This window comes from Mercenaria mercenaria, chromosome 11, assembly GCF_021730395.1.
Source record: "Mercenaria mercenaria strain notata chromosome 11, MADL_Memer_1, whole genome shotgun sequence".
In the NCBI taxonomy this organism is placed as follows: domain Eukaryota; kingdom Metazoa; phylum Mollusca; class Bivalvia; order Venerida; family Veneridae; genus Mercenaria; species Mercenaria mercenaria.
In genome coordinates, this window is record NC_069371.1 from 63,931,393 (window position 1) to 63,957,828 (window position 26,436).

At 34.4% G+C, this 26,436-nt stretch overlaps 1 protein-coding gene across 3 annotated transcripts; it reads right to left on the bottom strand.

The window, feature by feature from the left end:
- Positions 1-1,088: 1,088 nt before the first annotated feature.
- On the bottom strand, positions 1,089-25,940 carry LOC123531467 (uncharacterized protein YfbL-like). Of its 3 annotated transcripts, none has more exons than XM_045312463.2 (8): positions 25,770-25,940; positions 11,233-11,420; positions 8,889-8,997; positions 8,592-8,720; positions 5,044-5,216; positions 4,276-4,567; positions 2,499-2,648; positions 1,089-1,718 (listed from the first exon to the last, which is right to left on the bottom strand). In XM_045312463.2, exons 1-8 carry the CDS (start codon positions 25,813-25,815, stop codon positions 1,642-1,644), a joined length of 1,164 nt encoding a protein of 387 aa, XP_045168398.2. In that variant the 5' UTR covers positions 25,816-25,940; the 3' UTR covers positions 1,089-1,641. The 3 variants fall into 3 exon arrangements, with proteins under 3 accessions (XP_045168398.2, XP_045168397.2, XP_045168396.2); XM_045312462.2 differs by lacking the exon at positions 25,770-25,940 and adding an exon at positions 23,010-23,153; XM_045312461.2 differs by lacking the exon at positions 25,770-25,940 and adding an exon at positions 12,651-12,812.
- Positions 25,941-26,436: the final 496 nt, after the last annotated feature.

Sequence of the window (26,436 nt, forward strand, 5' to 3'; positions counted from 1 at the left end):
CATGACACATCCTCTCATTGTGGTAAAAATTTATGCCAAGTTATATCAAAATCCCTTTATGGATGGCAGAGACAGCCCGGGACAGACGGACAAAATGAATATATTTCTTGCACGTGTGATTATACACATAACAAGATAGTAAGTGATGTTTTTCAGTCTTCTTTTTAGCGTCATTCCAGACGAAACGAGTGTAACTGAACAGATGGGTGTTAGTGTTCAGTACATAGTTGGTAAGCAAATCCATGAAGGTTTTATAATTGACCTGCCAAAGACCGATGCCGAAACAATAACAAATAGCTGTTTGATAGTCTAAACAACGGAATCTAGACTTGGCAAAGTGGTGAGGGAAGGCTTTTGATAGGCATCTACAGTGAGTGACCACGTTAATGGTTCAGGGTAGTATAACTGCTCTTTATCATACGCATTTTAAGAGTTGTTTAAAACTAGTAGTTGTTTCAACATGCACTAAAGTTCCACAAATTTGAAATTTTATAAATATAATTATTTCAAGAACTTACTTTCGCTATCACAACTCTGCTAACAGTGCTGAAAGTAAAACTATTCTGGTGCGGCATATGTCAGCAAAATCCACAGTGTCCAATCCTTTAGTGCAGCGGAGTGTTAAAATAAAAACGAAACTCTCATGTTTCAATGGGTTCCAAAGAGGCAAACTCTTACTTCTATTCACACCACTAGATGGCTATTAAGAATATTCTCCATAAGTACCCTTCAAGTACAATTTGAATATATATACAACGGTCTTAGCGATAGTATGGCCGAATCGTCTGGCCAGTCAGATCACGATGCGTCAAGATTTGAGAATTCATTTTATGACCCGTTTGACACAATCCATTTGGCATTTATAGGACCACTATCGGTGTATTTGCAAGCTAAGGACCCTGACCTGTTACGAGGTCTTACTGGAGCACGTTTTTTTTTAATTTAAAAAATACTAAAATTGGCCATTTATAACTTTTTTTATATATACAAATGTGACGACAATCACAAACTCAAAATAACTCATGAATACTTTCTCTTACGAGGCACCATCACAGGCATCCGGACCCGCTGTCAGTAATACAAAGTCCTTTGATTGATGTGTATAGTTTTTATTCTACAAATTAGTTTCTTGTCATGAATGTGTGGCAAAACTGAATTTCGCAGATTTCCACTACAATTCCGTTTTTACATAAATGCATTTTAAATTCAAAATAACAAAACAAAAGCTTTGTCAAAAATGACATTAATAATCAATTGGAAAGTTTAAATATAATCTAAAGCCGAAACAATCGGCGAAATAACAATGTTCATAAACTGTTATTCAACACACACAGTATGTATTTACAAACAAATCTTTATTTATCATGGTACGGTGGCATATTTCTGCCACGAGATAGCTAGACATTCCACAACCATTCCATTTCTTCATACATGTCTTATACATTCAAAATAACAAAGCAAAAGCTTTGTCGAAAAACAGAGATTAATAATTTATCAACAAGAAAGTTCATATATAAAATAAAGCTGAAACAATCCACAAAAATAAAGTTCATTTATAATTCAACGCACACACAGTATGTATTTACAAACAAATCTTATTTTGTCATGGCAATCTTTACTTTACGTCAGAGTACACGAGTTTCACAAGATAAAGTTGGCACACATCATGAGAACACAAAACATGATACTATATGTGGTCCTAACGCATCCACTCGTATCTGAAATAAACAGAAACAATTACAGTCTTTCCATTGAAGTATCTTACAACAAAGATGAATTCGAACATGTCCTGAGCAGTCAGGGATTCTACTGAACTACATTTTTTTACAAGTAGGATAGATATATATCTCATAATCATGTTGCTATACATATTCCCTAAACACTGTTTCATGGTGTGGCATCACGCAGGCAAAATTAGTAAATGAAGTACTAAGAAATAATCACATTCTGTCAGTAAACCGCATCCACACATATCTTGTAAGGTTTGAAAACAAGCAGGTATCTTAGCTCTTAGCGTAAACTACTGAAATTAAACTAAATGTTGCAGTATTAGATATCTATTGTTCAGAATGTACCGTTTTGTAATAGTCAGCTAATCTGACATCAAACAATATTCCTGACGCATAATAAAAGAAAGTTTACATAAATAGTACCATATTCTTATTACGGGGTTTTTAGTCTCCGATTACCAAGGAGACTAAAAGTTTCTCTCATGGTCTCAATTATTAACCAGTAAATCTAAACTGAAACATGGCGAGCTTGTTCAGGTCGCCATATTTCACCACTTTCATCTTATCGCTGACGACCTGGAACCCCGAAATGAGACATGTATGGTCTTCCACCACCATTAAAACTGGAAAGTTGTCATATAGCATTAGCCTGTGTCGGTCTGATTTTACTCAAGTCAAACTACTTATGAGAGAAGACACTGCTCATGTAATTTCGCTCACAAAACATAATATAGAAGAAGTTATATCTATAAAGTCTAATACACTTACGAGTAGTGACTGGATGAGAAAGCTCATTCATAGATCTTGCAATAGCATCTGACGTCTTGCCTAGGAAGTTGATGTTATCGTCAGTTAGCATCATAGCTAAATCATCACAAGGATGGTGATAACATTTCACCATATCACCGCGGAAATCCGCTGACAAAGAAAATAGAATAAATTATTTTTACCTTCTATTTTAAATTTATATGATATCTGACCGTATCTCCACAAAAGTTCACCGATAACGAAAATGAAATCAATCACTTTATTATTTGATAATGTTTACATAACAAAGAGAAGATCATGGCTCATTGTATCATAAACATTTAACAATTTCTCAAATCAAAATGTGTAATATATCGTGATAACACTGCTATCTCAAGATAAATGTTTGCTAATTGTTGGACGGAATATATTTCTACAGTGCCAACATTTTTTATCGAATCACACTTTGAATGTATAGTAAGATACATGTACTACCATATCAATACTAACAGTACGTCAAAAATTATTTTTACTTGGGTCTTTTTTACTTGTACTAAGTCAACAATTTTAGAACATTCTTTTACATACCACTACCGGCAAACCTTTCACTTCATTTAATAAATCTATAAAATTGAGCCGTGCCATGAGAAAACCAACATAGTGGCTTTGCGACCAACATGGATCCAGACCAGCCTGCGTATCCGCGCAGTCTGGTCAGGATCCATGCTGTTCGCTTTCAAAGTCTATAGCAATTAGAGAAACTGTTGGCGAACAGCATGGATCCTGACCAGACTGCGCGGATGCGCAGGCTGGTCTGAATCCATGCTGGTCGCAAACCCACTGTGTTGGTTTTCTCATGGCACGGCTCATATGAAGATCATATGGAAGCATTGAAGCAAATTAACAGTAGACTTTGCCTTTTGTTCTAAAACAATACTCAGATGTAACTTATTGACTTTTTCTCTGTGATATATTCTACTAAACAGCTTCTTATGTTAAATACATACCAGAGTCTGTGAGCTTATGTTGAATACATACCAGAGTCTGTGAGCTTATGTTGAATACATAACAGAGTCTGTGAGCTTATGTTGAATACATACCAGAGTCTGTGAGCTTATGTTGAATACATACCAGAGTCTGTGAGCTTATGTTAAATACATACCGGAGTCTGTGAGATTATGTTCAATACATACCGGAGTCTGTGAGATTATGGTGAATACATACCAACAAAGTCTGTGAACTTATGGTGAATACATACCGGAGTCTGTGAGTTTATGGTGAATGAGTTTATGGTGAATACATACCGGAGTCTGTGAGCTTATGGTGAATACATACCAGAGTCTGTGAGCTTATGGTGAATACATAACAGAGTCTGTGAGCTTATGGTGAATACATACCAGAGTCTGTGAGATTATGTTGAATACATACCAGAATATGTGAGCTTATGTTAAATACGTACCAGAGTGTGTGAGCTTATGTTGATTACATACCAGTCTGTAAGATTATGTTGAATACATACCAGAGTCTGTGAGCTTATGGTGAATACATACCAGAATCTGTGAGCTTATGTTGAACACATACCAGTCTGTGAGTTTATGTTGAATACATATCAGAGTCTGTTAAGATATGTTGAATGCATACCAGAATATGTGAGCTTATGTTGAATACATACCAGTCTGTGAGATTATGCTGATTACATACCAGAGTCTGTGAGCTTACGTTGAATACATACCAGAGTCTGTGGACTTATGTTGAATACATACCAGAGTCTGTCTATAAGCTTATGTTGAATACATACCAGAGTCTGTGAGGAAGATAGCTGGTATATTATCAACCCAGAAATTTCTGTGATCGCTTCGGAAGAAGTTGCCAAAGGAGTTCATCACCGTGTGATTCAGAGAACTAACATCTGAGAATGGTAGAGGGAAAGACTCGAACTCAAACTGTGGGCGGTTCTCCAAAGACCATGACCGACTCAGTGATGTTGCGAGAGGTTTATCAGCATTTGCACGGTATATCATAGCCAGAAAGTCTCCTTTGAAGTGGTCGGAACTAATACTTTGGAATGATGTTGGAAATAAGTGCTGAAACTGTAAATTTCTTTTTTCAATTTGTGTTTAAATGCATACTAACAAAGTACTAAATATTTACCAGATTTAGTATATTACTTTTGCAAATATGCTAATTCTACATTGTACACTTGATATGAAAAGGAACTGGATATAAATTTTCCGAAAGAATTTATCAAACACTATATGCTCTTGCATGTACAGTGTTTTACATTGGACATAACATAAATCAAACTGTTTTATTAAATGTGCCCTCCCCCCACCCCCTCCCTAAAAATCAACTCAGCTTGTAAATGATCCAACATCAATAAATGCTTACATATATAAATATATATACAGACAGCTTCAGATTTGTCGGTTCGTTTATTAAATTGTCTTAAGAAAATATTCGTGTTTATCTGCTGTATCATTCATTATATGTTAAGGAACATGTAAATCAAACATCCTACACTTCTGTTACTAATGATTGATTAACTGCATAAAACCCATTCCCTTACAGTGCTCTCTGCTCCAGCGGGGAATTTCTGAGAATTACTGGAGGTGTTGTATTCCATCATGGTGTCTAAGACTATAATCCCATACGGGACCAGCGACCGCGCAGCTTGGCCATAGTTCTTTGCGAGCCAAGGGTTCAACCACTGTACAATAAAAACCTCGCTACCAATATACTCTGCAAAATTAAGGTTCTATTATGAATTATTTTTGGTTTTGTCTATAATTACAACTAGGTCTTAGACTTTAGTATCCAATGTGATACAATGAACCAGACCTTTAAATGGGCAAGTCATCCATGGCGGAAAAACTGAAACATTTGAGAAAAAAGGCATATATAAGCCTTGTGTTTACATCTAACCTGAAAAGAGTACACTGCACTTTAATAATCTATACTTCTTCATTCTATGTTTAATTTATGAATATTCAGATATTCGAATTATAAAATCAAACCTTTGTAAACAACGTTGATAAAGCATTTAAGTTATAACCAGGTGTTATATAAGGCGATATTTTATCAGAGAGAAACATGTATAGCAATTAAATAAATTTCATTAAATTTCTACTGCGCTAACTACATAGAAGAGACCTTCCTTCTTTGACTCTTAGACAGGCTACACATTTTTTGTTTAATATCCTTTATAAATGAATATTTCGTGTTTTTTTTTGTTTTTTTTTTTGGGGGGGGGGATTATTGTTGTTTTTTAACAAATGTAAGTACTTTAAAAACAAAACAAAAAATAAGACATACAACTTAGAGATAGACATACAACATAGTAAACAGGCATACATTCCCCTTTGTAAGCTGAAACCATGTTAAAAGAAATAAGTAAAAGGAAGTACTTCATATGTCAAGAGCCAGTTTAAACCACTACTGAGCATAAAGTTCTCATACTTCCAACAGCTGCAAGAAGTCGCTGCTTTACTGTAAACGTACATATAACGAGTCAATGATATATACTTATTGAATGACATGCCAGTTAATAGCTATAGTTACAACTATTACCGAAGGTCCAACGGACCGAGGGCAAATAGTTTTGACTATTGACCGGCAAGCCGTTACATGACATCGTGAATCAATTTTTAATTTTATTTTATTTTTTATCTTTAGCTCAGTAAACAGATGTAGATACTGCATTAATCACAGACCGGCGATTTATATAAGAAGTCGTGTTATAATTATAAATATATATAAGTAAAATTATATTATTTGATTTGTATCGAGAATTATGTACGAGTACTGCAGCGGAAAAACTGCATGTTTTTATGAGCGCTATATCATTCCGCGAAAGAACGAGTGCATATTTCTCGATGCAAATCTAACAATCTTTTTATTACATAGTACTATGCATTTATACATACTTAATATTATATAAATGATATCAATTTGTTCTTTAGCCTGAGTAAAACTGAAAATATCGTCGTTAAAGAACCTATAAACGCGACGAGATACATGAAACAAATGAGTACCGATATGTAGGCCTAATAATTATGTTTGATCTGCTTGTTACTAGAAGTTCTTTCGTCGTGTTTAATTATTAAACGTATGTTTCTTGTTCAGAATAATGTTTGCATAACTTGTCTTCTCAACTGACCTAAGTTATCTGGAAACATAATGCAATGTCTTTCGTATCAATATTTATCATTTTAAACTTTAACAGATCAAATTACATTAACTGATTAACAAAACTGGACACAGTTAGTATGGAATAATAATTACGCTACTGATTTAATATAAAAGCTTATTATATTGTATTGTATTAATACACACGTTTGGCATTGATGGCCTATTTATAGATGGCCCGGTGGTCTGGTGGTAAGTCAACCCAGAATCCTGGTCCAGGCACTGGAAATTTCTGAGATGCTCTTGAGTGTCTCCCACCTAACTAAGAGGCCTGTACTGGTTCTTCCCAGGAAAGACGGCTTCACGTGTATCGGTGCTATACACCGGGCACGTTAAAGAACCAGACTGTCTATTTGCAAAGACCTATATAGGCTAAGTTAGCCGGACAGGTCTATAGATGATGAATTTGGCGCCCTAAGTGGCTGCCTTTGTGCTATGTAAAGCGCCTCATGAAAGGGCGCTAAATAAATCTGGTATAATAATGATAATAATAATGAAAATAATAATATTAATATTAATAATAATTGATGGACGAATTACAAAACGGTGTTGTTTCATGTACTGGCCAGCTATTCACTGAGTTTTAAATCGGAGGAAGATATTTTTCCTTGTATAATGTATACACGTTGAGGAAGTTGTGTAATACATTTCATACAAATGATACGGGAAAACATGCAATGTTATTTTTAAATTAAAAGTTCTTACAAAAGTGTGCACTTTAAAAGACAAATGAAACTGCAGCTGTAGATGTAAAGCACTTAAATATGATAATATTTATTCAAATTGTAAGTGGTAAGGGAAAACACGATGAACTTTTAGAAGTAGAAGCACTTTTAAAAAAATCACATATACCAACCAGGATGCTTCAAAGGGAACTATACGCAGTGAAGTGACCAGTTAGACGAATTCAAAACGTTACACATACAGATAAGGAAAACACCGCAAAGTAATTACCAAGTAAAATTACTAGGAAAACAGACGTATATTGAACAGCATCCATGGTTCAAAGGAGGAATACTGTTATAGATGTAGGGGAAAAAAACGTCAGTTGGATAACTAGATTCAATGCGTAGAAATTAAGTAAACTACTGCTAGATGTACTTGCCTAAAACTATGTATACCAAATATGATGGTTAAAAGAGAAAGAATGCAAAAGTATTTTGGGGGAAATATAACCGAATTATTTCAAACATTTATAGCCAGATCATGTTAATTTCTGTCTGTCTAGGTATTCAGTTACCACACTCCCGATAAATTTCAGTCTATCTTGATAGTCACTAACCACACTCCTAATATATATTTGACAGTCTACTATTATCTAGGTATTCACTTACCACACTCCGATGCATTTCAGTCTAAAAAAGTAAGTAGATCCACTTCCCACACCCTTGAATATTTCAGTCTATTTAGATATCCAATTACCACTTACCACACCCTTGAATATTTCAGTCTATTTAGATATCCACTTACCACTTACCACACCCTTGAATATTTCAGTCTATTAAGATATCCACTTACCACACCCTTGAATATTACAGTCTATCTAGATAATCACTGACATTCCGATATATTTCAGTCTGTCTAGGCAGTCACTAATCATACTCATAATATTATATCAGTCTATCTAGGTATTCACTTACTACAAACCCATATATTTCAGTCGATCTAGACATCCATTTTACGCACTCCTATACATTTCAGTCATTCCATACATTCACTCACCGCATTCCTATATATTTCAGTGGATCTAGACATCCACTTTACACACTCCTATACATTTCATTCTTTCCAGATATTCACATATCGCACTCCTGTATATATTTCAGTTATTCCATACATTCACTCACAACATTCCTATATATTTCAGTCATTCCATACATTCACTCCCAACATCCCTATATATTTCTGTCGATCTACACATTCACTTACCATACTCCTCTAGGTCGAACGATGCAAATATGACTGTGTTATTCCGCTTCACTCCTTGCTTGTTCTGGCTCCCTAGTTGCCGGGCAACCTCTAACATGGCGGCGACACCAGCACCGTTATCGTCAACTCCTACAAATCAAATGTTTATTTAAATTCGAAATAACTAAACCAGTGTCTTCTCAGCAAACAATCAGCGACAGAAACATCTTTACTCCAGATTTCTGCTTTTTGCAATATGAAGGAAAACACTTATAATACTGTTAATATAATAGTACTATAAAAGGAATGATGTTTAACCTTTTGTATTTTTCACTGTGTCATAGTGCGCACCAAGTCCAACAATTTTGTCATTAACTGTTCCAAAGTTAGCTCCCTTTAAGATACCAACAACATTTGCAAAAGGTACCTGAAACATAAATGCGCCGTGCCATGAGAAAACCAACATAGTGGCTTTGCGACCAGCATGGATCCAGACCAGCCTGCGCATCCGCGCAGTCTGGTCAGGATCCATGCTGTTCGCTAACAGTTTCTTCAATTCCAATAGGCTTTAAAAGCGAACAGCATGGAGCCTGACCAGACTGCGCGGATGCGCAGGCTGGTCTGGATCCATGCTGGTCGCACACCCACTATGTTGGTTTTCTCATGGCGCGGCATAAATGCATTACCAATAAGCAAATCTATCCATACGTGTTAAAACATGCTTCGGTAAATTTTTCATCTAGAAGTGTCCCGAGTATACACTGGGTCTTTGATTGTCTTTCTTTTAAACAAAAGAAAGATATTTGCCACGCTTGATAAATATAATCAATCACCTGACACTAAAAGTATCATACTTCTAGAAGATAGATATAGTAAGACTTAGTATGCATTAAATGTGGAAGTCAGTTATCTTTGACCAAAGCTTTATACTTTATCCTTTTTTTTTTTTTTTGGTATACCGGTATACACTCAAGAATATCATAAACGCAACTCTGTGGAAAATATTTCATTCCAGCAATTTGTATGTAAATATTTCTATATATACGATTGTTAATAATAATTATATCCTATCAAATCTGGTGGCTTGTTGTTGGCCACGTGCATATGGTGATCGTAATATAAACCATGTCATACCAGATCTATAGCGTGCATTTATAAAAAAAAAATATATATCACACAAATTGGCTTATATCAATTACAAACTTATGAACCCGACTTTTTCTAATATTTAGCCCATGTTTATTAAAATCGCTATTGAATTTTATTCTTGTAAAATGTAGGCATATTTCAAATCGCTATAGTGTCGCAAGACTTGTCACTTTAAAATGTTAACTTCATAATGTAGGGGGGTTGTTTTGGAAAATGTAACTAGCATATGAATCTGTTATTTTTCAAAAGAATACGAACACAAACATGACTGATACATTGCAACTTCTGTAGAGAAATAAAGGCGAGGAAGAGTAAAATTGTTTGTTACGAAAGGTTATTGCTCTGTTCATGTGAATAAACACAGATAAAAATACTCAACGGGTTTTGATAACATTACATGTATATTATACTGACATTAACCTACAAATTTCAGAAAATTGTCCAATTTGAACCTGTAATATGTAACATTATCGCGATAAGGTAGTCTAAAACTGATATTTTTTTATTAGTGGTTTTTCGAAAATGCAATAAATGTTATCAGTTCTATGATGTTAAATATTTCAGATTTCGAAAAAAAAACAGAAGGTACTACGTGTACTTGTTAAGGTACCTGACCGAACTACAAAAACAAGACTTAACCTTCATTAACATTTTCATATATCTTCGATTAAAGCCTTATATGGTTTATGTTAACACTGCTCTGCAAGATGAGATTCGACAATTGTTGTTTTATATTTCAGCCGTGCCATGAGAAAACCAACATAGTGGCTTTGCGACCAGCATGGATCCAGACCAGCATGCGCATCCGCGCAGTCTGGTCAGGATCTATGCTGTTCGCTAACGGATTCTCTAATTACAATAGGTTTTGAAAGTGAACAGTATGGATCCTGACCAGACTGCGCGGATCTGCAGGCTGTTCTGGATTCATGCTGGTCGCAAAGCCACTATGATGGTTTTCTCATGGCGCGGCTCATTTTTCCTTTCTATGGCCTGTAATTTGTACGTTGATTGTTCTTGAACATCTATTTGGAGCAAAGCTGTTTTGTCTTTGAGGAGATACACGCGCCTTGCGATTCGATTAACCGAAGTCAATACACCTAGGTGATTTGTGAAGTGATTTGTCCCGCGCTACTGCCATAATTAGCCGAACTATTTTTTTTAATTATTTTCTGTTGGTCGTAGTGTTTAAAACAATACATGATTTAATTGTGTTAATTTCTGAAAATATGTGAATTTCTCAGTTTCTTGCGGAGAACAAGTATACTAACTAAAGGCATTCATATGTGCATATGTATACATACACCGCAAGTAAGTCAAAAAATAGTTCTGTTATGCTGCCAAAGACAGTCAGTTGACAGCGTTTTAATTACAGTCATCACGTGATGTTTACTATAGGCCACCATTTTGAGTTTTGCATTTTTGGTGTAATCTGGGAAAGTGCAAGTTGAATAAAAATATCAAATGCAATGCTATATACGTTTAATTTGAATATTGCAGTATGAAGTTAACTTACCGACGAAAGATCTGAATAACTGAAATTATGGTATTCCGTTTCCAGTCCAAATCTTTTGAATTCCTGGTAGATAAATTCCTTTGACGCTTTCTTGTTGTCGTTATTGACCTCGTGGTTTCGGTTGTCCGAGAAGTGGTCCGTAATTGTGCTTCTCAAGTAGCCAGTGTCCGCTCCATAGGTCACTCGGCCTAAGTAATTGACGATTTAGATAATTATCTGAGATGACCAGCAATCAATAAGCACTTAATATACATGCAGTTGATAATGATTCGGATATTAGAAATAGATATTCTCTCTAAATAATTGTGTAGTTCATGTGGAAGGAATGCCCAGGAACCATTAGACCAAAAAGTCCGCTACGTAACATTTACAACCAGTATCAGTATATGTTATTGATAAACATAAAAACCAAAAGTTTAAATACAAACGGATTCCTCATTGTGAATATAATATTATACAGAATAACTTGCACTAAGAGACTACCTAAGCGAAGGACAAAATGATGTTTCCTAACAGAACTAGTCTCTTAATACAATGTGAATTGTTCTTTTATAACAAAAATGGGAACTGAATCACAACTATTAATTTTCATTTCTAATACTCTGTTGACTACAGATGATTAGATTATTGATTAATAAGAACGACGTTCTGCAAATAAGACAATATCCTTTTCTCAGCACGAGTCATTTGAGGTAGTGTCTTGTATATATTATGTATAAATATATAAAACCTACTTCTATAACCGACGCAGACCTTTGATGTCGGCTCATTTTTCACATCGACATAAACAACTTAGTTTTATTGTATAATTTGCTTTTGAAACTCCATTTTCAAAAACTCGTGCAATATTTGATAAAAACTCGATGGGATTATTTTCAAAAATCCGATCGGACTTTATTCGCTTTACCAGATTATCAACAACATTACCTTTTTATGAAATATATTTGGGTTCCCGTGTGTATGGAAAAAATAACAATATTTTTTTTCTTGTAGAAATCATTTCATTTCAACGGAGCGTCAAATGTTTCACACAGGATCATTCAATTTGCCGCCGGATTATAGTCATAGTAGCCAATCAGTCAGCATACGGCAAAAATCTTCCAGCATTTTGAGACGGATACAGATCAATACATGCATGCCATACAAGAATCATTTTGACACATACACCTTATCCAATAAAGTATTCATCTCAATCTATTTGCTTCTTTTTTTGAATACATGAGGAAAATATAAGAACGTATATATAGTATTTAAAAAAAAAGGATGAGTAATAACTGTTCTTCGGCGTATAACTGTATTATAGAATGATAAGTGTTTCTACACTAGTTAATAGTAAACAAATTGATAATGATGTTACATCGCTATTTTCTTGTTTAATTAAGTGATACAATGACAAAATAAAAAATGACGCTACTTACATGGAAGTAAAGACACAAATATATAATATAGTCCTATCCAGTACAACATTATTAAACAACAGTCCCACAAATACACATTAAAGTAAAATCGAGTTTAAGACGACTGTGCTCGGTCAGAGACAAAACGATGTATAACAGCCGATGTAATTGCGCATATTGATACAACAGCTACTCTGCTTGTCGCTGCTTTTTCGAAAATGTTCATGATAATGTTTTGTCCTATTTATAGTCAACAGTGTCTTAGATGTTCACAGAAGCGGCGGAGTGATATTTGGAAAATGTACGGAGCGTTTTCCAAGAAAGGAAAAAATAAAGATTGTACATGTGCTGCACGTCACGTGAAATATTCGATACGGTGACGTGTTTTTTGTTGTTATTGTTGTTTTTTTTCTAAACAATATTGGCCTATGTTTAAGGAGGTAGTATACCTTATCACCAGGTTTATTTATTTATTAATTTATTTATTATTTCAGCATTATTTAACCATTAAGCATCCGATCAGAGACAGTTTAATGAATTTGTTTCAGAAGAATGAATATACAAAAACATTTGGTTTGTCGTAAACTTTGTCGTAAATCCTCATGTTAGCTTCCGGTTAGCCGGTTGGGCATGCGCACATACAGAAGTTAAGGTGGTATTACGTTTTGAATTTCCGGAATGACAAAAGACAAAGAATATTCAGTTCTTTGCAAAAACATTATGTTATGATGAACCAAATAGTTTTCTTTGTCCATCAGAAAGGAACAATTCGTATATCTTAATAACGAAGTTTGGTACCTTTGTTACAGACAATCAACAAAAACAATAGAAATTCTTACATGACTTCAGTGAGCACAACAAAGCAATTTCAAGCACAAATATTGATGTTTATTGTAAAATAAGTAGCACACTACAATGTCCTACCAAGATACTTACAAAAACAATGGATATGCAGAATGGAGATATAAAAAATTGAAAACTAATGACAAAGTTTGACAGGTGTATGAGGACTCATGACCTAATTAAAGGTTTACTGTTATTTCTGCCTTTCACTTTGATTTTCTTAAAAAATGGTTCTTCTATATTGTGGCTTACAAGTCATAAATTAAAACATTAAAATAATATATTGTTACCTTACTGTCGTTTTGTCTGTCCAAATCACGTAAGAATTTTTATTTTATGCTAACTAATGAAATACTGTATTATATCAGTTAAATATTTTCATATCACATCACTCATACTGTGAAAATATGAAATCTATATTTTCACACTGTGAGAGATATAGCTCCGCCCCCTCATTACACTGTGTATGAATTTTAAATTATTTGCTTAAAACAGGATGAAAACTGTAGTCGCACTTTGTTCTTTATAGTATATTTCTCGATTCAAATTATTTTACTTAAAAAGAATTTCAAACCGTTATGCAGCAAAAGATAAAACAAAATAGAACTTTATGTTGCATGCGTCTTTATAACGTCACAGCACGTCTGACGTCATGTCTGTTTCCCGCGCTGAGATTAAAACAGTTGCAAAATGCACATTTCAACGTAACTGAGCATAAAATAAAAAGAAAATTTGTTTGTTTTTCGTGAATATAGAATATATCTCACCTCGAAGTGAGAAAATTTTCACATTTTCACTCGCGCTACGCGCTCGTGAAAATATTTGAAATTTTCTCACTTCTCAGTGAGATATATTCCATATTCACTCAAAACAAACAAATATCCTCTATCTATTGTTTCAGTCATTTGTCAGTAATTAGAGCAACTCACAGTGTTGCAATCATAACAAAACACATCCCTTATTTTCACACAGATATTGAGGATTTATCTAAATGAGTACATGCATTGGAAACACAATTTCATATTGCAATAATGCTAAAATATCTCAGCCGTGACGTGTCTTTAAGGTATACTACCTCCTTAAAGATAATGTCCTTATTTTACGCAGAAAAGGCCCCATAAGCGTTTCTCTCGTACTAGTATTAGAAATATGATGTCAGACTTATTATCACGCTAATACCGTATTATCACGCTAATACCGTATTAGCTTTATGAATCGTTCAATATTATGAATGCAGCTCGTCGTGCGAACAACTGAGGTTGGGAATTTTGAACACAGTTTGATATTCAGTGTGCAACTTACACACTGAATATCAAACTGTGTTCAAAATCCATAAAAATAACTTCAGTTTCATTTATCATTATAGCATACTGAAAACATACTATGTTAATATGCAATAAACTTATAAAGAAAATAAAACTGTGTATGCATGTTAACAACTTTTCTCTTTTTTATATTATTCAACAGTATGAAAATAGAATAGCTTAATTCACAGTGAAGTCAAAGGTTTGTTTTAATTTATAACTATGTTAAGTATAAGTAGCATTATGGAAATCTTTAGTATTTCTATAGTGCATGTTATTTGAAAGGGAACCAACTCCGTCGTCCTTACCTACCAATTAACGATTATCCAACCTTCCCCCGTCACTGTTGGACAATTTGTTGAAAACAGGTCCATTTTCGTTCTTAATTTTTGTACATCTTTCATCAAAATTCATAGGAAAGGAAAAGTTTATTTGTAAACCCACCCACCCTCTCTTTGTATCATATTCTTCTTTCTGCTGTTGTTTTATATCTATTTTCAGCTTTCATTCTGACGATACTTACATGAAGCAAAAACTTGATACACTCTCAACGTCATGGCTATTTGGACAACTTGTGCTGATCCTGTTTCACAGTGGACACTTAAAGACATTCCGTGTTGTTACAGACTGGAATTTTTCTATAACTTTATTTCAGTGCTAAATTGAAGCAGGGATATTAACTCTAAATAATGGGCATTTGCCAGCACGTTGTCTGTTTTTCAATTGATAGTAGATGTGATTAAACATATTCTTGCATAAAAACTACTTTTTTCACTGGATCCGCCCATGTATTAACGGGATAAAAATCGTGTGCAAACAAGGCAATTCACGTGCTGTTAATACCCGATTTTTATTTTTGAAATGCTTTGCCAGGGATATATGTATGTATTTTTACGCACATTGGTATTTGGCATCTGGGTCTTGTTTCTTCCTTAACAACCTCATCTTGTAGCATTATAAATACAATGTAATCCATAGTATGTTTAGCTGTATCTGTTTCCAACCCCAAACGTACTACCCCCATCAATGTACGCACTAGCTTCTCTTAGAGTGCACTCCCTTTACAAAGCGTCTGTTCAGTTATTGTAAATAACTGTGAATAAATAAGTATCGCGTGTAACTTGTGCTGTTGTTCGTTTTTAAGTATTATATTTATGATTTTGGTAAGTATCAGTCGGTATGTTTTTATCTAATTTCTCAAAGAATTTATATAAACAGCTTGGAAACTTGACACTACGTTCGTACTTATCCGTACTCCAACTGCGTGTCCGTACTCAATATAACTCGAATGCAAAGTTATTATTCTTGAAATTGTGATCGAGTCCACCAAATTGTGAAATGATATGAACAGTTATTGGTAATTTTATGTTTTTAATAATGAGAGATAAAAAATCGCTTAAAAACCTTCAGGATGTGCTTTTGACAGTGTTGTTTATTTCCGGGCCCTGGATACGGATATTTAAAACATGTTTACCGTTTCCAAGAACAACTGGAATGGTAAATAAAAAATGTACCGGAATCGTCAAGTCATCACGTATGAAAACAATACATAAATCGTCGTGAAATGTATTTTTATGCAAGAATAGCGACAATACACGTTTGTTTTGTGTATTAACGTCTGCAGAAGCCCTTGGGATATGTTTGTGACCTCGACCTTCGGTCTCGGTCACAAACAATCCCGCGGGCTTCTGCAGACGTTAATACACAAAAAAAATATGTATTATCCCTACATTATACTTCCGATATCCGGAGTGTAATTTTTGTTTCTTTTCAACATGTTTCCGAATTTCCGGAGCAAACAATTATATCAATACATTATTTCCGATAATTCCGGAATAAATATTCATATTGCATAATATTTCCAATTTTCAGGAATTTATATGTCAAACTACAAATGTTTTCTATATTATTTCCGATTTTCCGGATTTCCTACATGTCATTATTTCCGATTGTCCGGAATGACAAACTATTTTACAATATTTCATGTTGTAAAAAGCCATGAACAACCAATGCAAAAACATTATGATTTACATATATCAATTAATAAATTGTTTTTAACTGATCGAAAGCTTAATGTTTTTTATGTGCTACCTCCCTTTTCTGATAATAAACTTTGGAACTAACTGAAGATATTTAACTAAAAAGGAAATGCAACATTGTGTAATTTGTCCATTTCTTTCTGGGCCTAATAAAGCGGAACGAGGCATGTGTTTGAAATAATTCAAATTATCATTGCTATATATAAGAAATAAATAGTTTTATTTTGAAGGTAGAAATGAAAAACCCACGTTAAGTTGCAATACGTTTTGTTTATTGGATATACACATTAATAGCTTACAAACGTGTAATATTTTTTCAGAGTAGAAAGTATGACATATATAAACACATTGTAAAGATATAAAGAAAGAGGTTTCCCAATACAACGGCTACGCACTTGATGTTGATGCACTAACATCAACTTCATCCTATCCCAGGTATAAAGCTCAAAAGTGAATATTTATCTAATTTTTTATCATATTGTTCGTATCTGGTGATAAAACGGGGTGGTATGTGATGGTATAACCGTTCCCTTAAACTAGTATCTGGTAAGTTATTTACTCTTTGTTTCCATATATTTATTTCTACCCTCATTAATAACGTCATGGTGCCTGTGAAACAGACATTTTGACTGAGTGAGTCTTTAAAATATTAAAAAGCTGGCTGGGGAAAGACTTAAAATTTACCGTAACTGGAAACTACCTTTATACCGAGTCGTCTGCTCGCATTCGGAAAAATCCGGAAAATTCCGAGTAGGCCCGAGTCTTCATTTTAAAAGTAATAGTGATGTTATAAAACACTCAAAGAGTAAGTTAAATAAAATATTTTTTAAAATTATTTTTACACAGTTGAGTCGAGCGGTAACTTTTCTGTAGAACATCACCGAAGCAAAAACGATTATTTTCTCCGTTTTTCGTACTTTGTACAATATATAAACAAAACTTACCCTAAATTTTGGCAAAAAAATAGATATTTACAACTGACATCAATGGAAAACATGGGTGGTACGATAAAAAGTCCAAAGGGTAAGCGAAAGCGTAAACTTAAAACATTTAAAATTATATCAGCATTTAGATGAAAGATTAAATCAGCGAATGCCACCGAAGCAAATTCGTTATTTTAAACCATTTAAAAGATATAGCGAATAAAGCGAAATTATCCTTCTTTATTTAATGTGTCAAAAAAACAACGATAATACCGATTATTGGAAAAATTGAAAGTTCAATATGTTGAAAGTCGGTGCAAGATAAGTGCTAAAACTCACAAACTTTTTTTCCAAAGAATTTTAGGCGAATACATTTATTATTAATATCAATCGATGACAGACTTTCTTTCATGTATCTTTTCGCCGAAATCAGCGTTACACTCAGTATATTTGCTGTTATGTCAGTAACATACGCACAATTAGAATATGCAAAATGAAAATATGAGCCGCGCCATGAGAAAACCAACATAGTGCGTTTGCGACCAGCATGGATCCAGACCAGCCTGCGCATCCGCGCAGTCTGGTCAGGATCCATGCTGTTCGCTTTAAAATCCTGATGCAATAAGAGAAACTGTTAGCGAAGGCTGGTCTGGATCCATGCTGGTCGCAAATGCACTATGTTGGTTTTCTCATCGCGCGGCTCATATAACTGTTAACTTGAGATTACATAAAGACAGCTGATCGAGTTATCGGTCATGATATTCACTGAAACATTTCTTATGACTTCGGATTTTCAGTGTCCGAGAAGTGGTCAGTAATAATTGTGCATCTTAAGTTGTCGGTATCCGCTTTATAGGTCACTCAAGAGATGACAGACTATTGAACAGTTCCTCAGTGTATGCTGTCGACAATGACTCAGCTGTTAGAAGTGTTGTCCATACAGAAGGATTGCCTCGTATCAGATAAAAAAAAAATAGGCCGCTACATTTACAGTATTTATTGTGACCAATTATGAAGAATATAACAGTCTCGAAGTACTTTTCGAAATCTCTATTGACAACATTTTTACGTTATAAATTTTTGCTTTTATAAATGATACTAAGTTTGTAGATATTGCAATAATTGAAAACTGGTCTACGATAAGTATATATGAGCGGAGATGGACTTCTTAAAAACACACTTATAATTGATCACTTCTTGGACAACAGGACATGGGTTCCAATAAAATTTGTGAATTCAGATCATACCAAACTGAAATTCAAAACATTGTGGTATAGTTACTTTCGGTAGTGTATTATGATAAAGACTTTTCTGTATAACTGATAAATAAGGTCGTAATTCTACTGACAGATAATATCTGTTTTATCCTTTGATGCTTTGTGTTTTTTGTTAAGTAGCTCGTTTGTATTGTGTCCGTATCAGTTACTTTCTAACTTAAGTAGATCCATTTCATATAGTTTTGATATTATGTGTCATAAAAACCTTAATTTGGTCGTACACTTTCCTTTTTATATATATATAATTTTAATTCGATAAAAACGCAAAATAAAATGTTTCAAACTTTTGAGTTGATTGTTGTATTTGTTAGGACTCTGTTTTAACATCCTAATCGGCTTTGTTCCTACGATAAGATTATCAACAACATATATTTTTGGTTCTATGCATTTTTTACAGAGAGGTTTTGAAATATCATATTAAATGGTAAATATTCATTTTTCATTAACCTTTATCCTGCTAAATTTATCTAAATTTGACTGGTCTTTCATTCAATTTGGGCAGTACCATTTATTATTCGAAGGGGGGTTCACTGAAAATTTACTGACTGGATAGCGAACAGTGCAGAACATTGTCCGTGCAGGCTGATCTTGGTCTGCACTGGTCGCAAAGGCAGAAACACTTGCTGCCAGCAGGCTAAAGGTTAATGCAATGTAAAGTAACATTTGAAGGCATAAGTAAAAAAAAAATAGGTCCGTTTCCGGTCTCCCTACCTACCCTCTTTGTTTTACCCCGAACCTTTTTATCAGGGATAATTTTCCGCCTTTCATTTTTTCTTTAATATTTCCATTTCATTTTAAACCTTTTACGTCGTTTCGCTGAAATACGCCGTTCTGATTGGTTGGAAATTAGCCTTTATCAAAGATGGCAGCGCCCGTATTGCCCTTCATTAGTTTTGGGGCTTCGATTTAAAGCTTGTTTGCATTATAAAATAGCCAAAAACTTACTTAGGCCTACAACGGTTCCAGATCACAAATTAGTTGATGACATATTTCACCAGTATCGTGATTTACCTGGCAGCTCTGCATCATCGGAGAATAGAAGAAAAAAAAGATTCCTACCTACCTTACATTTGTCTTTACAGGAGACCGGAGCCCTAGGTTTTTCCATTTCCATTAGGTATGACTAATTCATCCTCTATAGAATTAATCGACTTCGGACAATAAGGCCACACCAAATTGATTACTTGGTCAACGGATTTTCCCCTTCATTTTTTCAAAATGAAAAAAAAAAAAATTTTTTTTGAAAATCAGCTTCCGCTCGTTTCAAAATTTTCAAACTGATTTCAAAATTTCAGAGTGGGTTTTTTTCACTGTGTAGCAAGAGGGATTCATAAAATTTAATACTTTTAATCATAATTGTCCATTAAAACACCAGGGGCACATGTTTTAACCTCTGTATTTGTTTCAACAACTGCACCAGTATGCAAAATTGACAGCCGATATGACAGAACAGATTGTGTAAAAAAATCTGGGAAAGGTCATTAGGAAGTTTTCACGAGTTATTTTCTTCTCAAGATGAACCAACATCTCATTATTTAAAACTGTGTCATTAAAAAATAATTTGTGATAAGAAAAAACGTTTTGTCGCAATGCTTAAAATACTCAAACGATTCTATCATCAGAATGATTTGTTGTGATTACACATTATCCTATTTGCTATTCAGCAAGAAGGCAGTAGGTATTGTTTACAAACTGCCAATTTTGCTAAATCTCTTAGGCGTAAAAAAGACTCAGGACTATCAAATAAAGTTTCTGAATATCCACACATGATTTGTCCATTCTAAAATGTTGATCAAATTGCCAATCAAAATTATATTGGATTCGAGTGAATTTCAACTTTTTGTATAGATGGAAAGAATTAAGTTCTCTAATAATAGGCCTACCTTCCCTCAGTCCATGAATCCATGATGTGCATAAATTACCTTGAGACCGAAAATGGGTAAAATCATGTGATAAAAATTGAACAAAACTGTTTTTGTGCATTTTAGGAAAAATATAGTAAGGGCAATGGGACTATATGCATTTATTTTATGCTAACTAATGAAATACTGTATTCTGTCAGTAAACTATTTTATATCTCATCACTCACACTGTGAAAATATGAAATCTGTGTTTTCACACTGTGAGAGATAGGGCCTATAGCTCCGGCCCCTCATACATTGTGTATGAATTTTAAATTATTTGCTTAAAACAGGATGAAAATTGTAGTCGCACTTTGTTCTTTATAGTACATTTCTCAATTCAAATTATTTTACTTAATGAGAATTTCATAACGTTATGCAGCAAAAAAATAAATAAAATTAAAATGGAACTTTATGTTGTGTGCGTCTTTCTAACGTCACAACACATCTGACGTCATGTCTGTTTACGCATGTCTGTTTCCCGCGCTGAGATTAAAAATTGCTGCAAAATGCATATCTCAACGTAATTGAGCATAAAATAAAAAGAAAATGTGTTTGTTTTTCGAGAATATTGAATATATCTCACCTCGAAGTGAGAAAATATTTACATTTTCTCACTTCTCAGTGAGATATATTCCATATTCACTCAAAACAAACAAATATCCTCTATGTGTTTGTATAATACAATCTGACTTTTGTAAAATACATGCTTTCGAGTTATTAAGGGTTCAAGCATTTGACATCCGAACATTCACTTACTCCAAAAGTTATGTAAAGCCGGAGACATAAAATATTTTATGTTCTTCCTGCTTTTTACCCTCATAACTTGTAAGAAAATAAGTGTTACTGATTTTAAGAAATGGTATACTAGTGTTGCTTCTATCAGCTATGTAAAACAAGTCATTGAATTTACAAGTGAACAGGGCAATCAGTGGATGATGGGTTTCCTGGCATCTGGCGAAATTGCATGGAAAGTTGACAGACACTATAATAGACAGACCATGGGTAGGCCTATCTAATGTACTGGTGAGTTTTTTGCAGTGTTTTCCATATATAATGATTTCTGTTCTAAACTACACGAGAGTAACAGCTTCCTTATTCGTATGTAGTGCGATAAAATCCCAGGAGAAACACTTTGTTAATGTGGCTAGGGCACTGGATTGCCTAGGACACAAACTTAGCCAACACATCAATTCTTATACACTAGGCATAATAAAGAACCCGGGAGTCTATTCTCTAGAAGTATAGTTAAATTGTCAGGTTTTCTTGTATCCGCCTGCTGTCGCTTCAGCTTTTGTACATCTCTCATTGCTTGTAAATATTACAATATAGCCTGTCCCGATAAACATACAGATAGATATATATTGGAGTCAGGTGTTGAGTGGCTGCAATGTAATTTTGGGAAAGTGTCATTATACCTTTAATATTTAAGGATATTTCGTTTTTTATGTATGTTCAAGCCTTTTTGGTATGTTCAAGCCTATTTGGTATGTTTTGGCAGTGCTTGTTGATTCTTGTGACAACGTTTTTTATTTTTTTCTTCAGATTACTCCTCGCCCGCTCCAAAAATAGGTGAAATCCAAAAAAAAAAAAAAAATTATTTTTATTTCGCTCGCTCGCTCCTATTTTTTTGGGGGGGGGGGGGGGGGGGCCTCCGATGACCAAGAAATAATTTGGTGTGGCCTATTTAAGGAATATATTGTACTTTTCTAATTGTCAGCTTTATAATGATTCACTTTGGAGTATATAATTTGCCGAGGAAAATGCGATACATAATACGTGTTCCTGACAATAATACAATAGTCAATGAGTCAGCATACGGTTTGAAAGACGCAAAAATCAATACGTGCATGTTATTTAATCGAAGGGTGCAAGCAAAACAGTTCTATCCGTTTCCTTAATTGTATGCACATACATCTTATTTGCTCTGGCCCGACAATTTAGCCTGTGTACCGGATATGAAAAGATACACGCAGGTGGGATCTTTTTCTATTTCGACCATCGAATTAACCAGTAGCTACTAAAGTATTAGATAAAACATGTATTTTAAACTTGTCGTTAATATCTAATAAATACAAAATAATTCTACTTACATGAGAATAAAGAAATATATGAATATAGCCATAACCAAAACAACATCATTCCGCTATTGAATTACACAAAAGTCTCAACGATACACAATACCACATCAAAGTAAATCGAGCTTATGTGACATGTAGTCAGCCGGAGACAAAACTATGTACACACTGAATGTACAATTGTAATAATGCAGACTTTCGACTTTGTGCATGTTGTGGTAGCTACGGAAAATCCAACATCTCCTTATCTCTTTTTTTTTTCGTTTTCTACGTAGGTATGTTTAGGACATGCATTATATTTTTAAGATTAAATTATCTCGTGCGCACGACATCTTATCTCAAACGCACGACGTATTATCTCGTGCGTTCGACATTTTATCTCAAGCGCTCGACATCTTATCTCCAGCACACGACATCTTATCTCAAACGCACGACGTATTATCTCGTGCGTTCGACATCTTATCTCCAGCACACGACATCTTATCTCGAGCATTCGATATGTTATCTCAAGCGCACGACATTTTTTCTTATCTCGAGATAAGATGTCGTGCGCTAAAGATAACATGTCAAGCGCTCGAGATAACGTGTCGTGCGCTCGATCGAGATATGATGTCGTGCGCTCTAGATAAGATGCCATGCGCTCGAGATAAGATGTCGTGCGCACGAGATAATTTTATCTTTAAAAAAATAAATGAATGTCCTAAACTTACCACCGTAGTTTTCCTTTTTTCTTTAAAGCAATATGTTCTGATTATTGGAATGTACTTGTTTATCAGAAAAGAAAACATAAGCATTGTTCGTATGCGACTCGTCACCTGAAATAATTGGAAACCGTGACGTGTTTTCTTTTAAAAACAATGTTCAGCTTTATGAACTGGCCAGTCCATTTCAGAAATTAGCAGGCTAAAGGTTAATAAGATGCTCCCGTTATGTTATGTATAATATTTACAAATAGACAGTTTGTCACCGCATGAAAAAGGGAAAAGTAACTCTAAGGGACCTACATGAAGTTTCCCCTGGCTCCGAACATATGGTTCAGCCATCAGATAAAACTGTGCTATTTTAGAGGCTTAAAAGTTTCTTATAAAATGTTTCCAGTATTAATATAAATAATAACCATGCAGCCAGGGAGCCAGGCTAAAGGTTAATGAAAATCGTATAGTTATAGATAACAAAATGATTTGAAAAAAGGAAATGTTTGTCACCGCATGAGAACACAGGTGAAAGTAACGTATCTAGGACACAGTACATGTATATGGTTCCATGAGCCATATGCACTTAAATATATTACAATGATAATGCTTACTGGTAAAAACATTGACAATAAGTCACTTTGATTTTTTTTGCCGCTGTGACAATGAGCCATTAACAAGGTCATCAGCACTTTGACATGTGCACTGCTTCCAGGACTATAATTGTGTGTGCGTGCATGCGCGCGTGTGTGTGTGTGTGTGTGTGTGTGTTTTAAACATTTCCTTAAACATTTCCTTATCAATGACTGGCTCCTTGGTTAGCCATTTTCTAAAATTTCAACCTGTCACATCTTTTTCAAAAGTGGTCCGATTTTAAAAATTGTTTCAACGTTGTACGGAAAGCTTTTTTATATTGAATACTGGCGCACAGCATACGAATTAGTGCACATGACCTGTAGTAGGTCTACATTTGTAACATGACTTTCAATAAAAGAACTGATACATGAAATCGGTCACGTATTTTATCCAATTTATTTTTGAATTAATCGTTTTGGCGCCGTAATGCGTTAACGCTTTGCAACGGAACGCGCATATATAAAAAGGTGTTTAAAATAGCACATGAGCGCGAAAATCTCTCTATTAACACTACACGTTTTCTCTCCTGTTAAAAACGCCTGAAAAGTGACAAGAACGGCAGTTTTATGCTAGATTTAAAATTTGATGGGGAAAAACAATATAGACTTACTTAACGCAACTTCACCGGAAAAAATAGGAAACGAAAGTATTGTTAGTCCCCAGAATGAGTCATTTCTTAATTATATCCCCTTGTTAAACTCTTAAATAACTTTGTCATCATAAAGCTGACACTAATACACCAAAATAGCCATTCATAATGCCCGAATGAATAAAGCGTTTGTATTTTAAACGAAGTCTTGGTAATTATCCAACTTCAATGTGTTCGACCTTTTTCAATATTTTGATTTTTTTTTATCAATGATTGTTATATAATATTAACCCTTAGCCTGCTGGTGGCAAATGATTCTGCCTTTGCGACCAGTGCAGACCAAGATCAGCCTGCACATCCGTACAGTCTGATCATGGTCTGCACTGTTCGCTATTCAGTCAGTAATTTTTCAGTGAACACCCCTTTGAATAATAAGTGGTATGGCCCAAACTGAATGACGGACCGGTCCATTTTAGATATTTAGCAGGGTAAGGGTTAAGAAATATAATACAGCGACTTGTTTACTACGGTTTTCAAATATAGTGTGTGTCCTTGCGCGCATACAATACCTTGTACTCAAACGCCATTGTTTGCACAATATAACCGATTACAGTTCTAATATAATTTATATATCCTCAAACCAAATATCTTCCTTGTCTTTAAGTTGTTTATTTTAACATAACACCTCTAAATTGTCAAAAATGTAAGAATTAAGTATCCTAAAGACATTTATTAAGCTGTTTTGTTTGAAGCGTGTGACAGTGCAATAGGATAGATTCACTTTATATATTTTAATGAACAAATTAATTAAGATGTAAATATTATATAATGTTAGATACAAGAAGAATGTCTACTTACATACGAAAAATGACACACATATTGATAGCCCTAGCCAGTACACCATGTTTCCGTCGTTTGAAAATACAGTATCACATCAAAGTGGAAATCGAGCTTTAAACGAATACAATATCACACAAAAAAAATCTAACTTTAACGTATACTTTCCGTTTTGACTTGGTGTTCGCTCATGCTTAAATTCGGTTAGATAATTTGATACGGGCGCCTTTTATAATTTTCGGAAAATGTAATATGCGGCAAGTTCACATATGAGGATGGTTAATGTTCAGAAAATAGCAGTCACCACATTTTACGGGTACTTTCATGGAAAAAGAAAAGAAAATAACGCATGCGACTGCTTACATCAATCAAAGGACTGAAAGTAGAGAAAGGCTGGCCTCCACAAACACTGGAAGAAAACTGTACGGGAAAGATGTTTGCAAAATCTTTAATATTATGGGTTTTCCGTTTCAAACTTAGGCGAGCATAAGATAATATTGTGATGAACCATCTTGATTAATTTGAGAAGGTAGTGTAAGGATATTACAAACTATAGATGGTGAAATACATTGTGATTGTTCCATTGGGGATGACATGATAAGTGAGATTAACGGCACATAATTCTCACTTGGGCATCTGAAAAAAAACCGCAAAGATCAATATCTAACAAAAATGTCAGGTTCTGAGA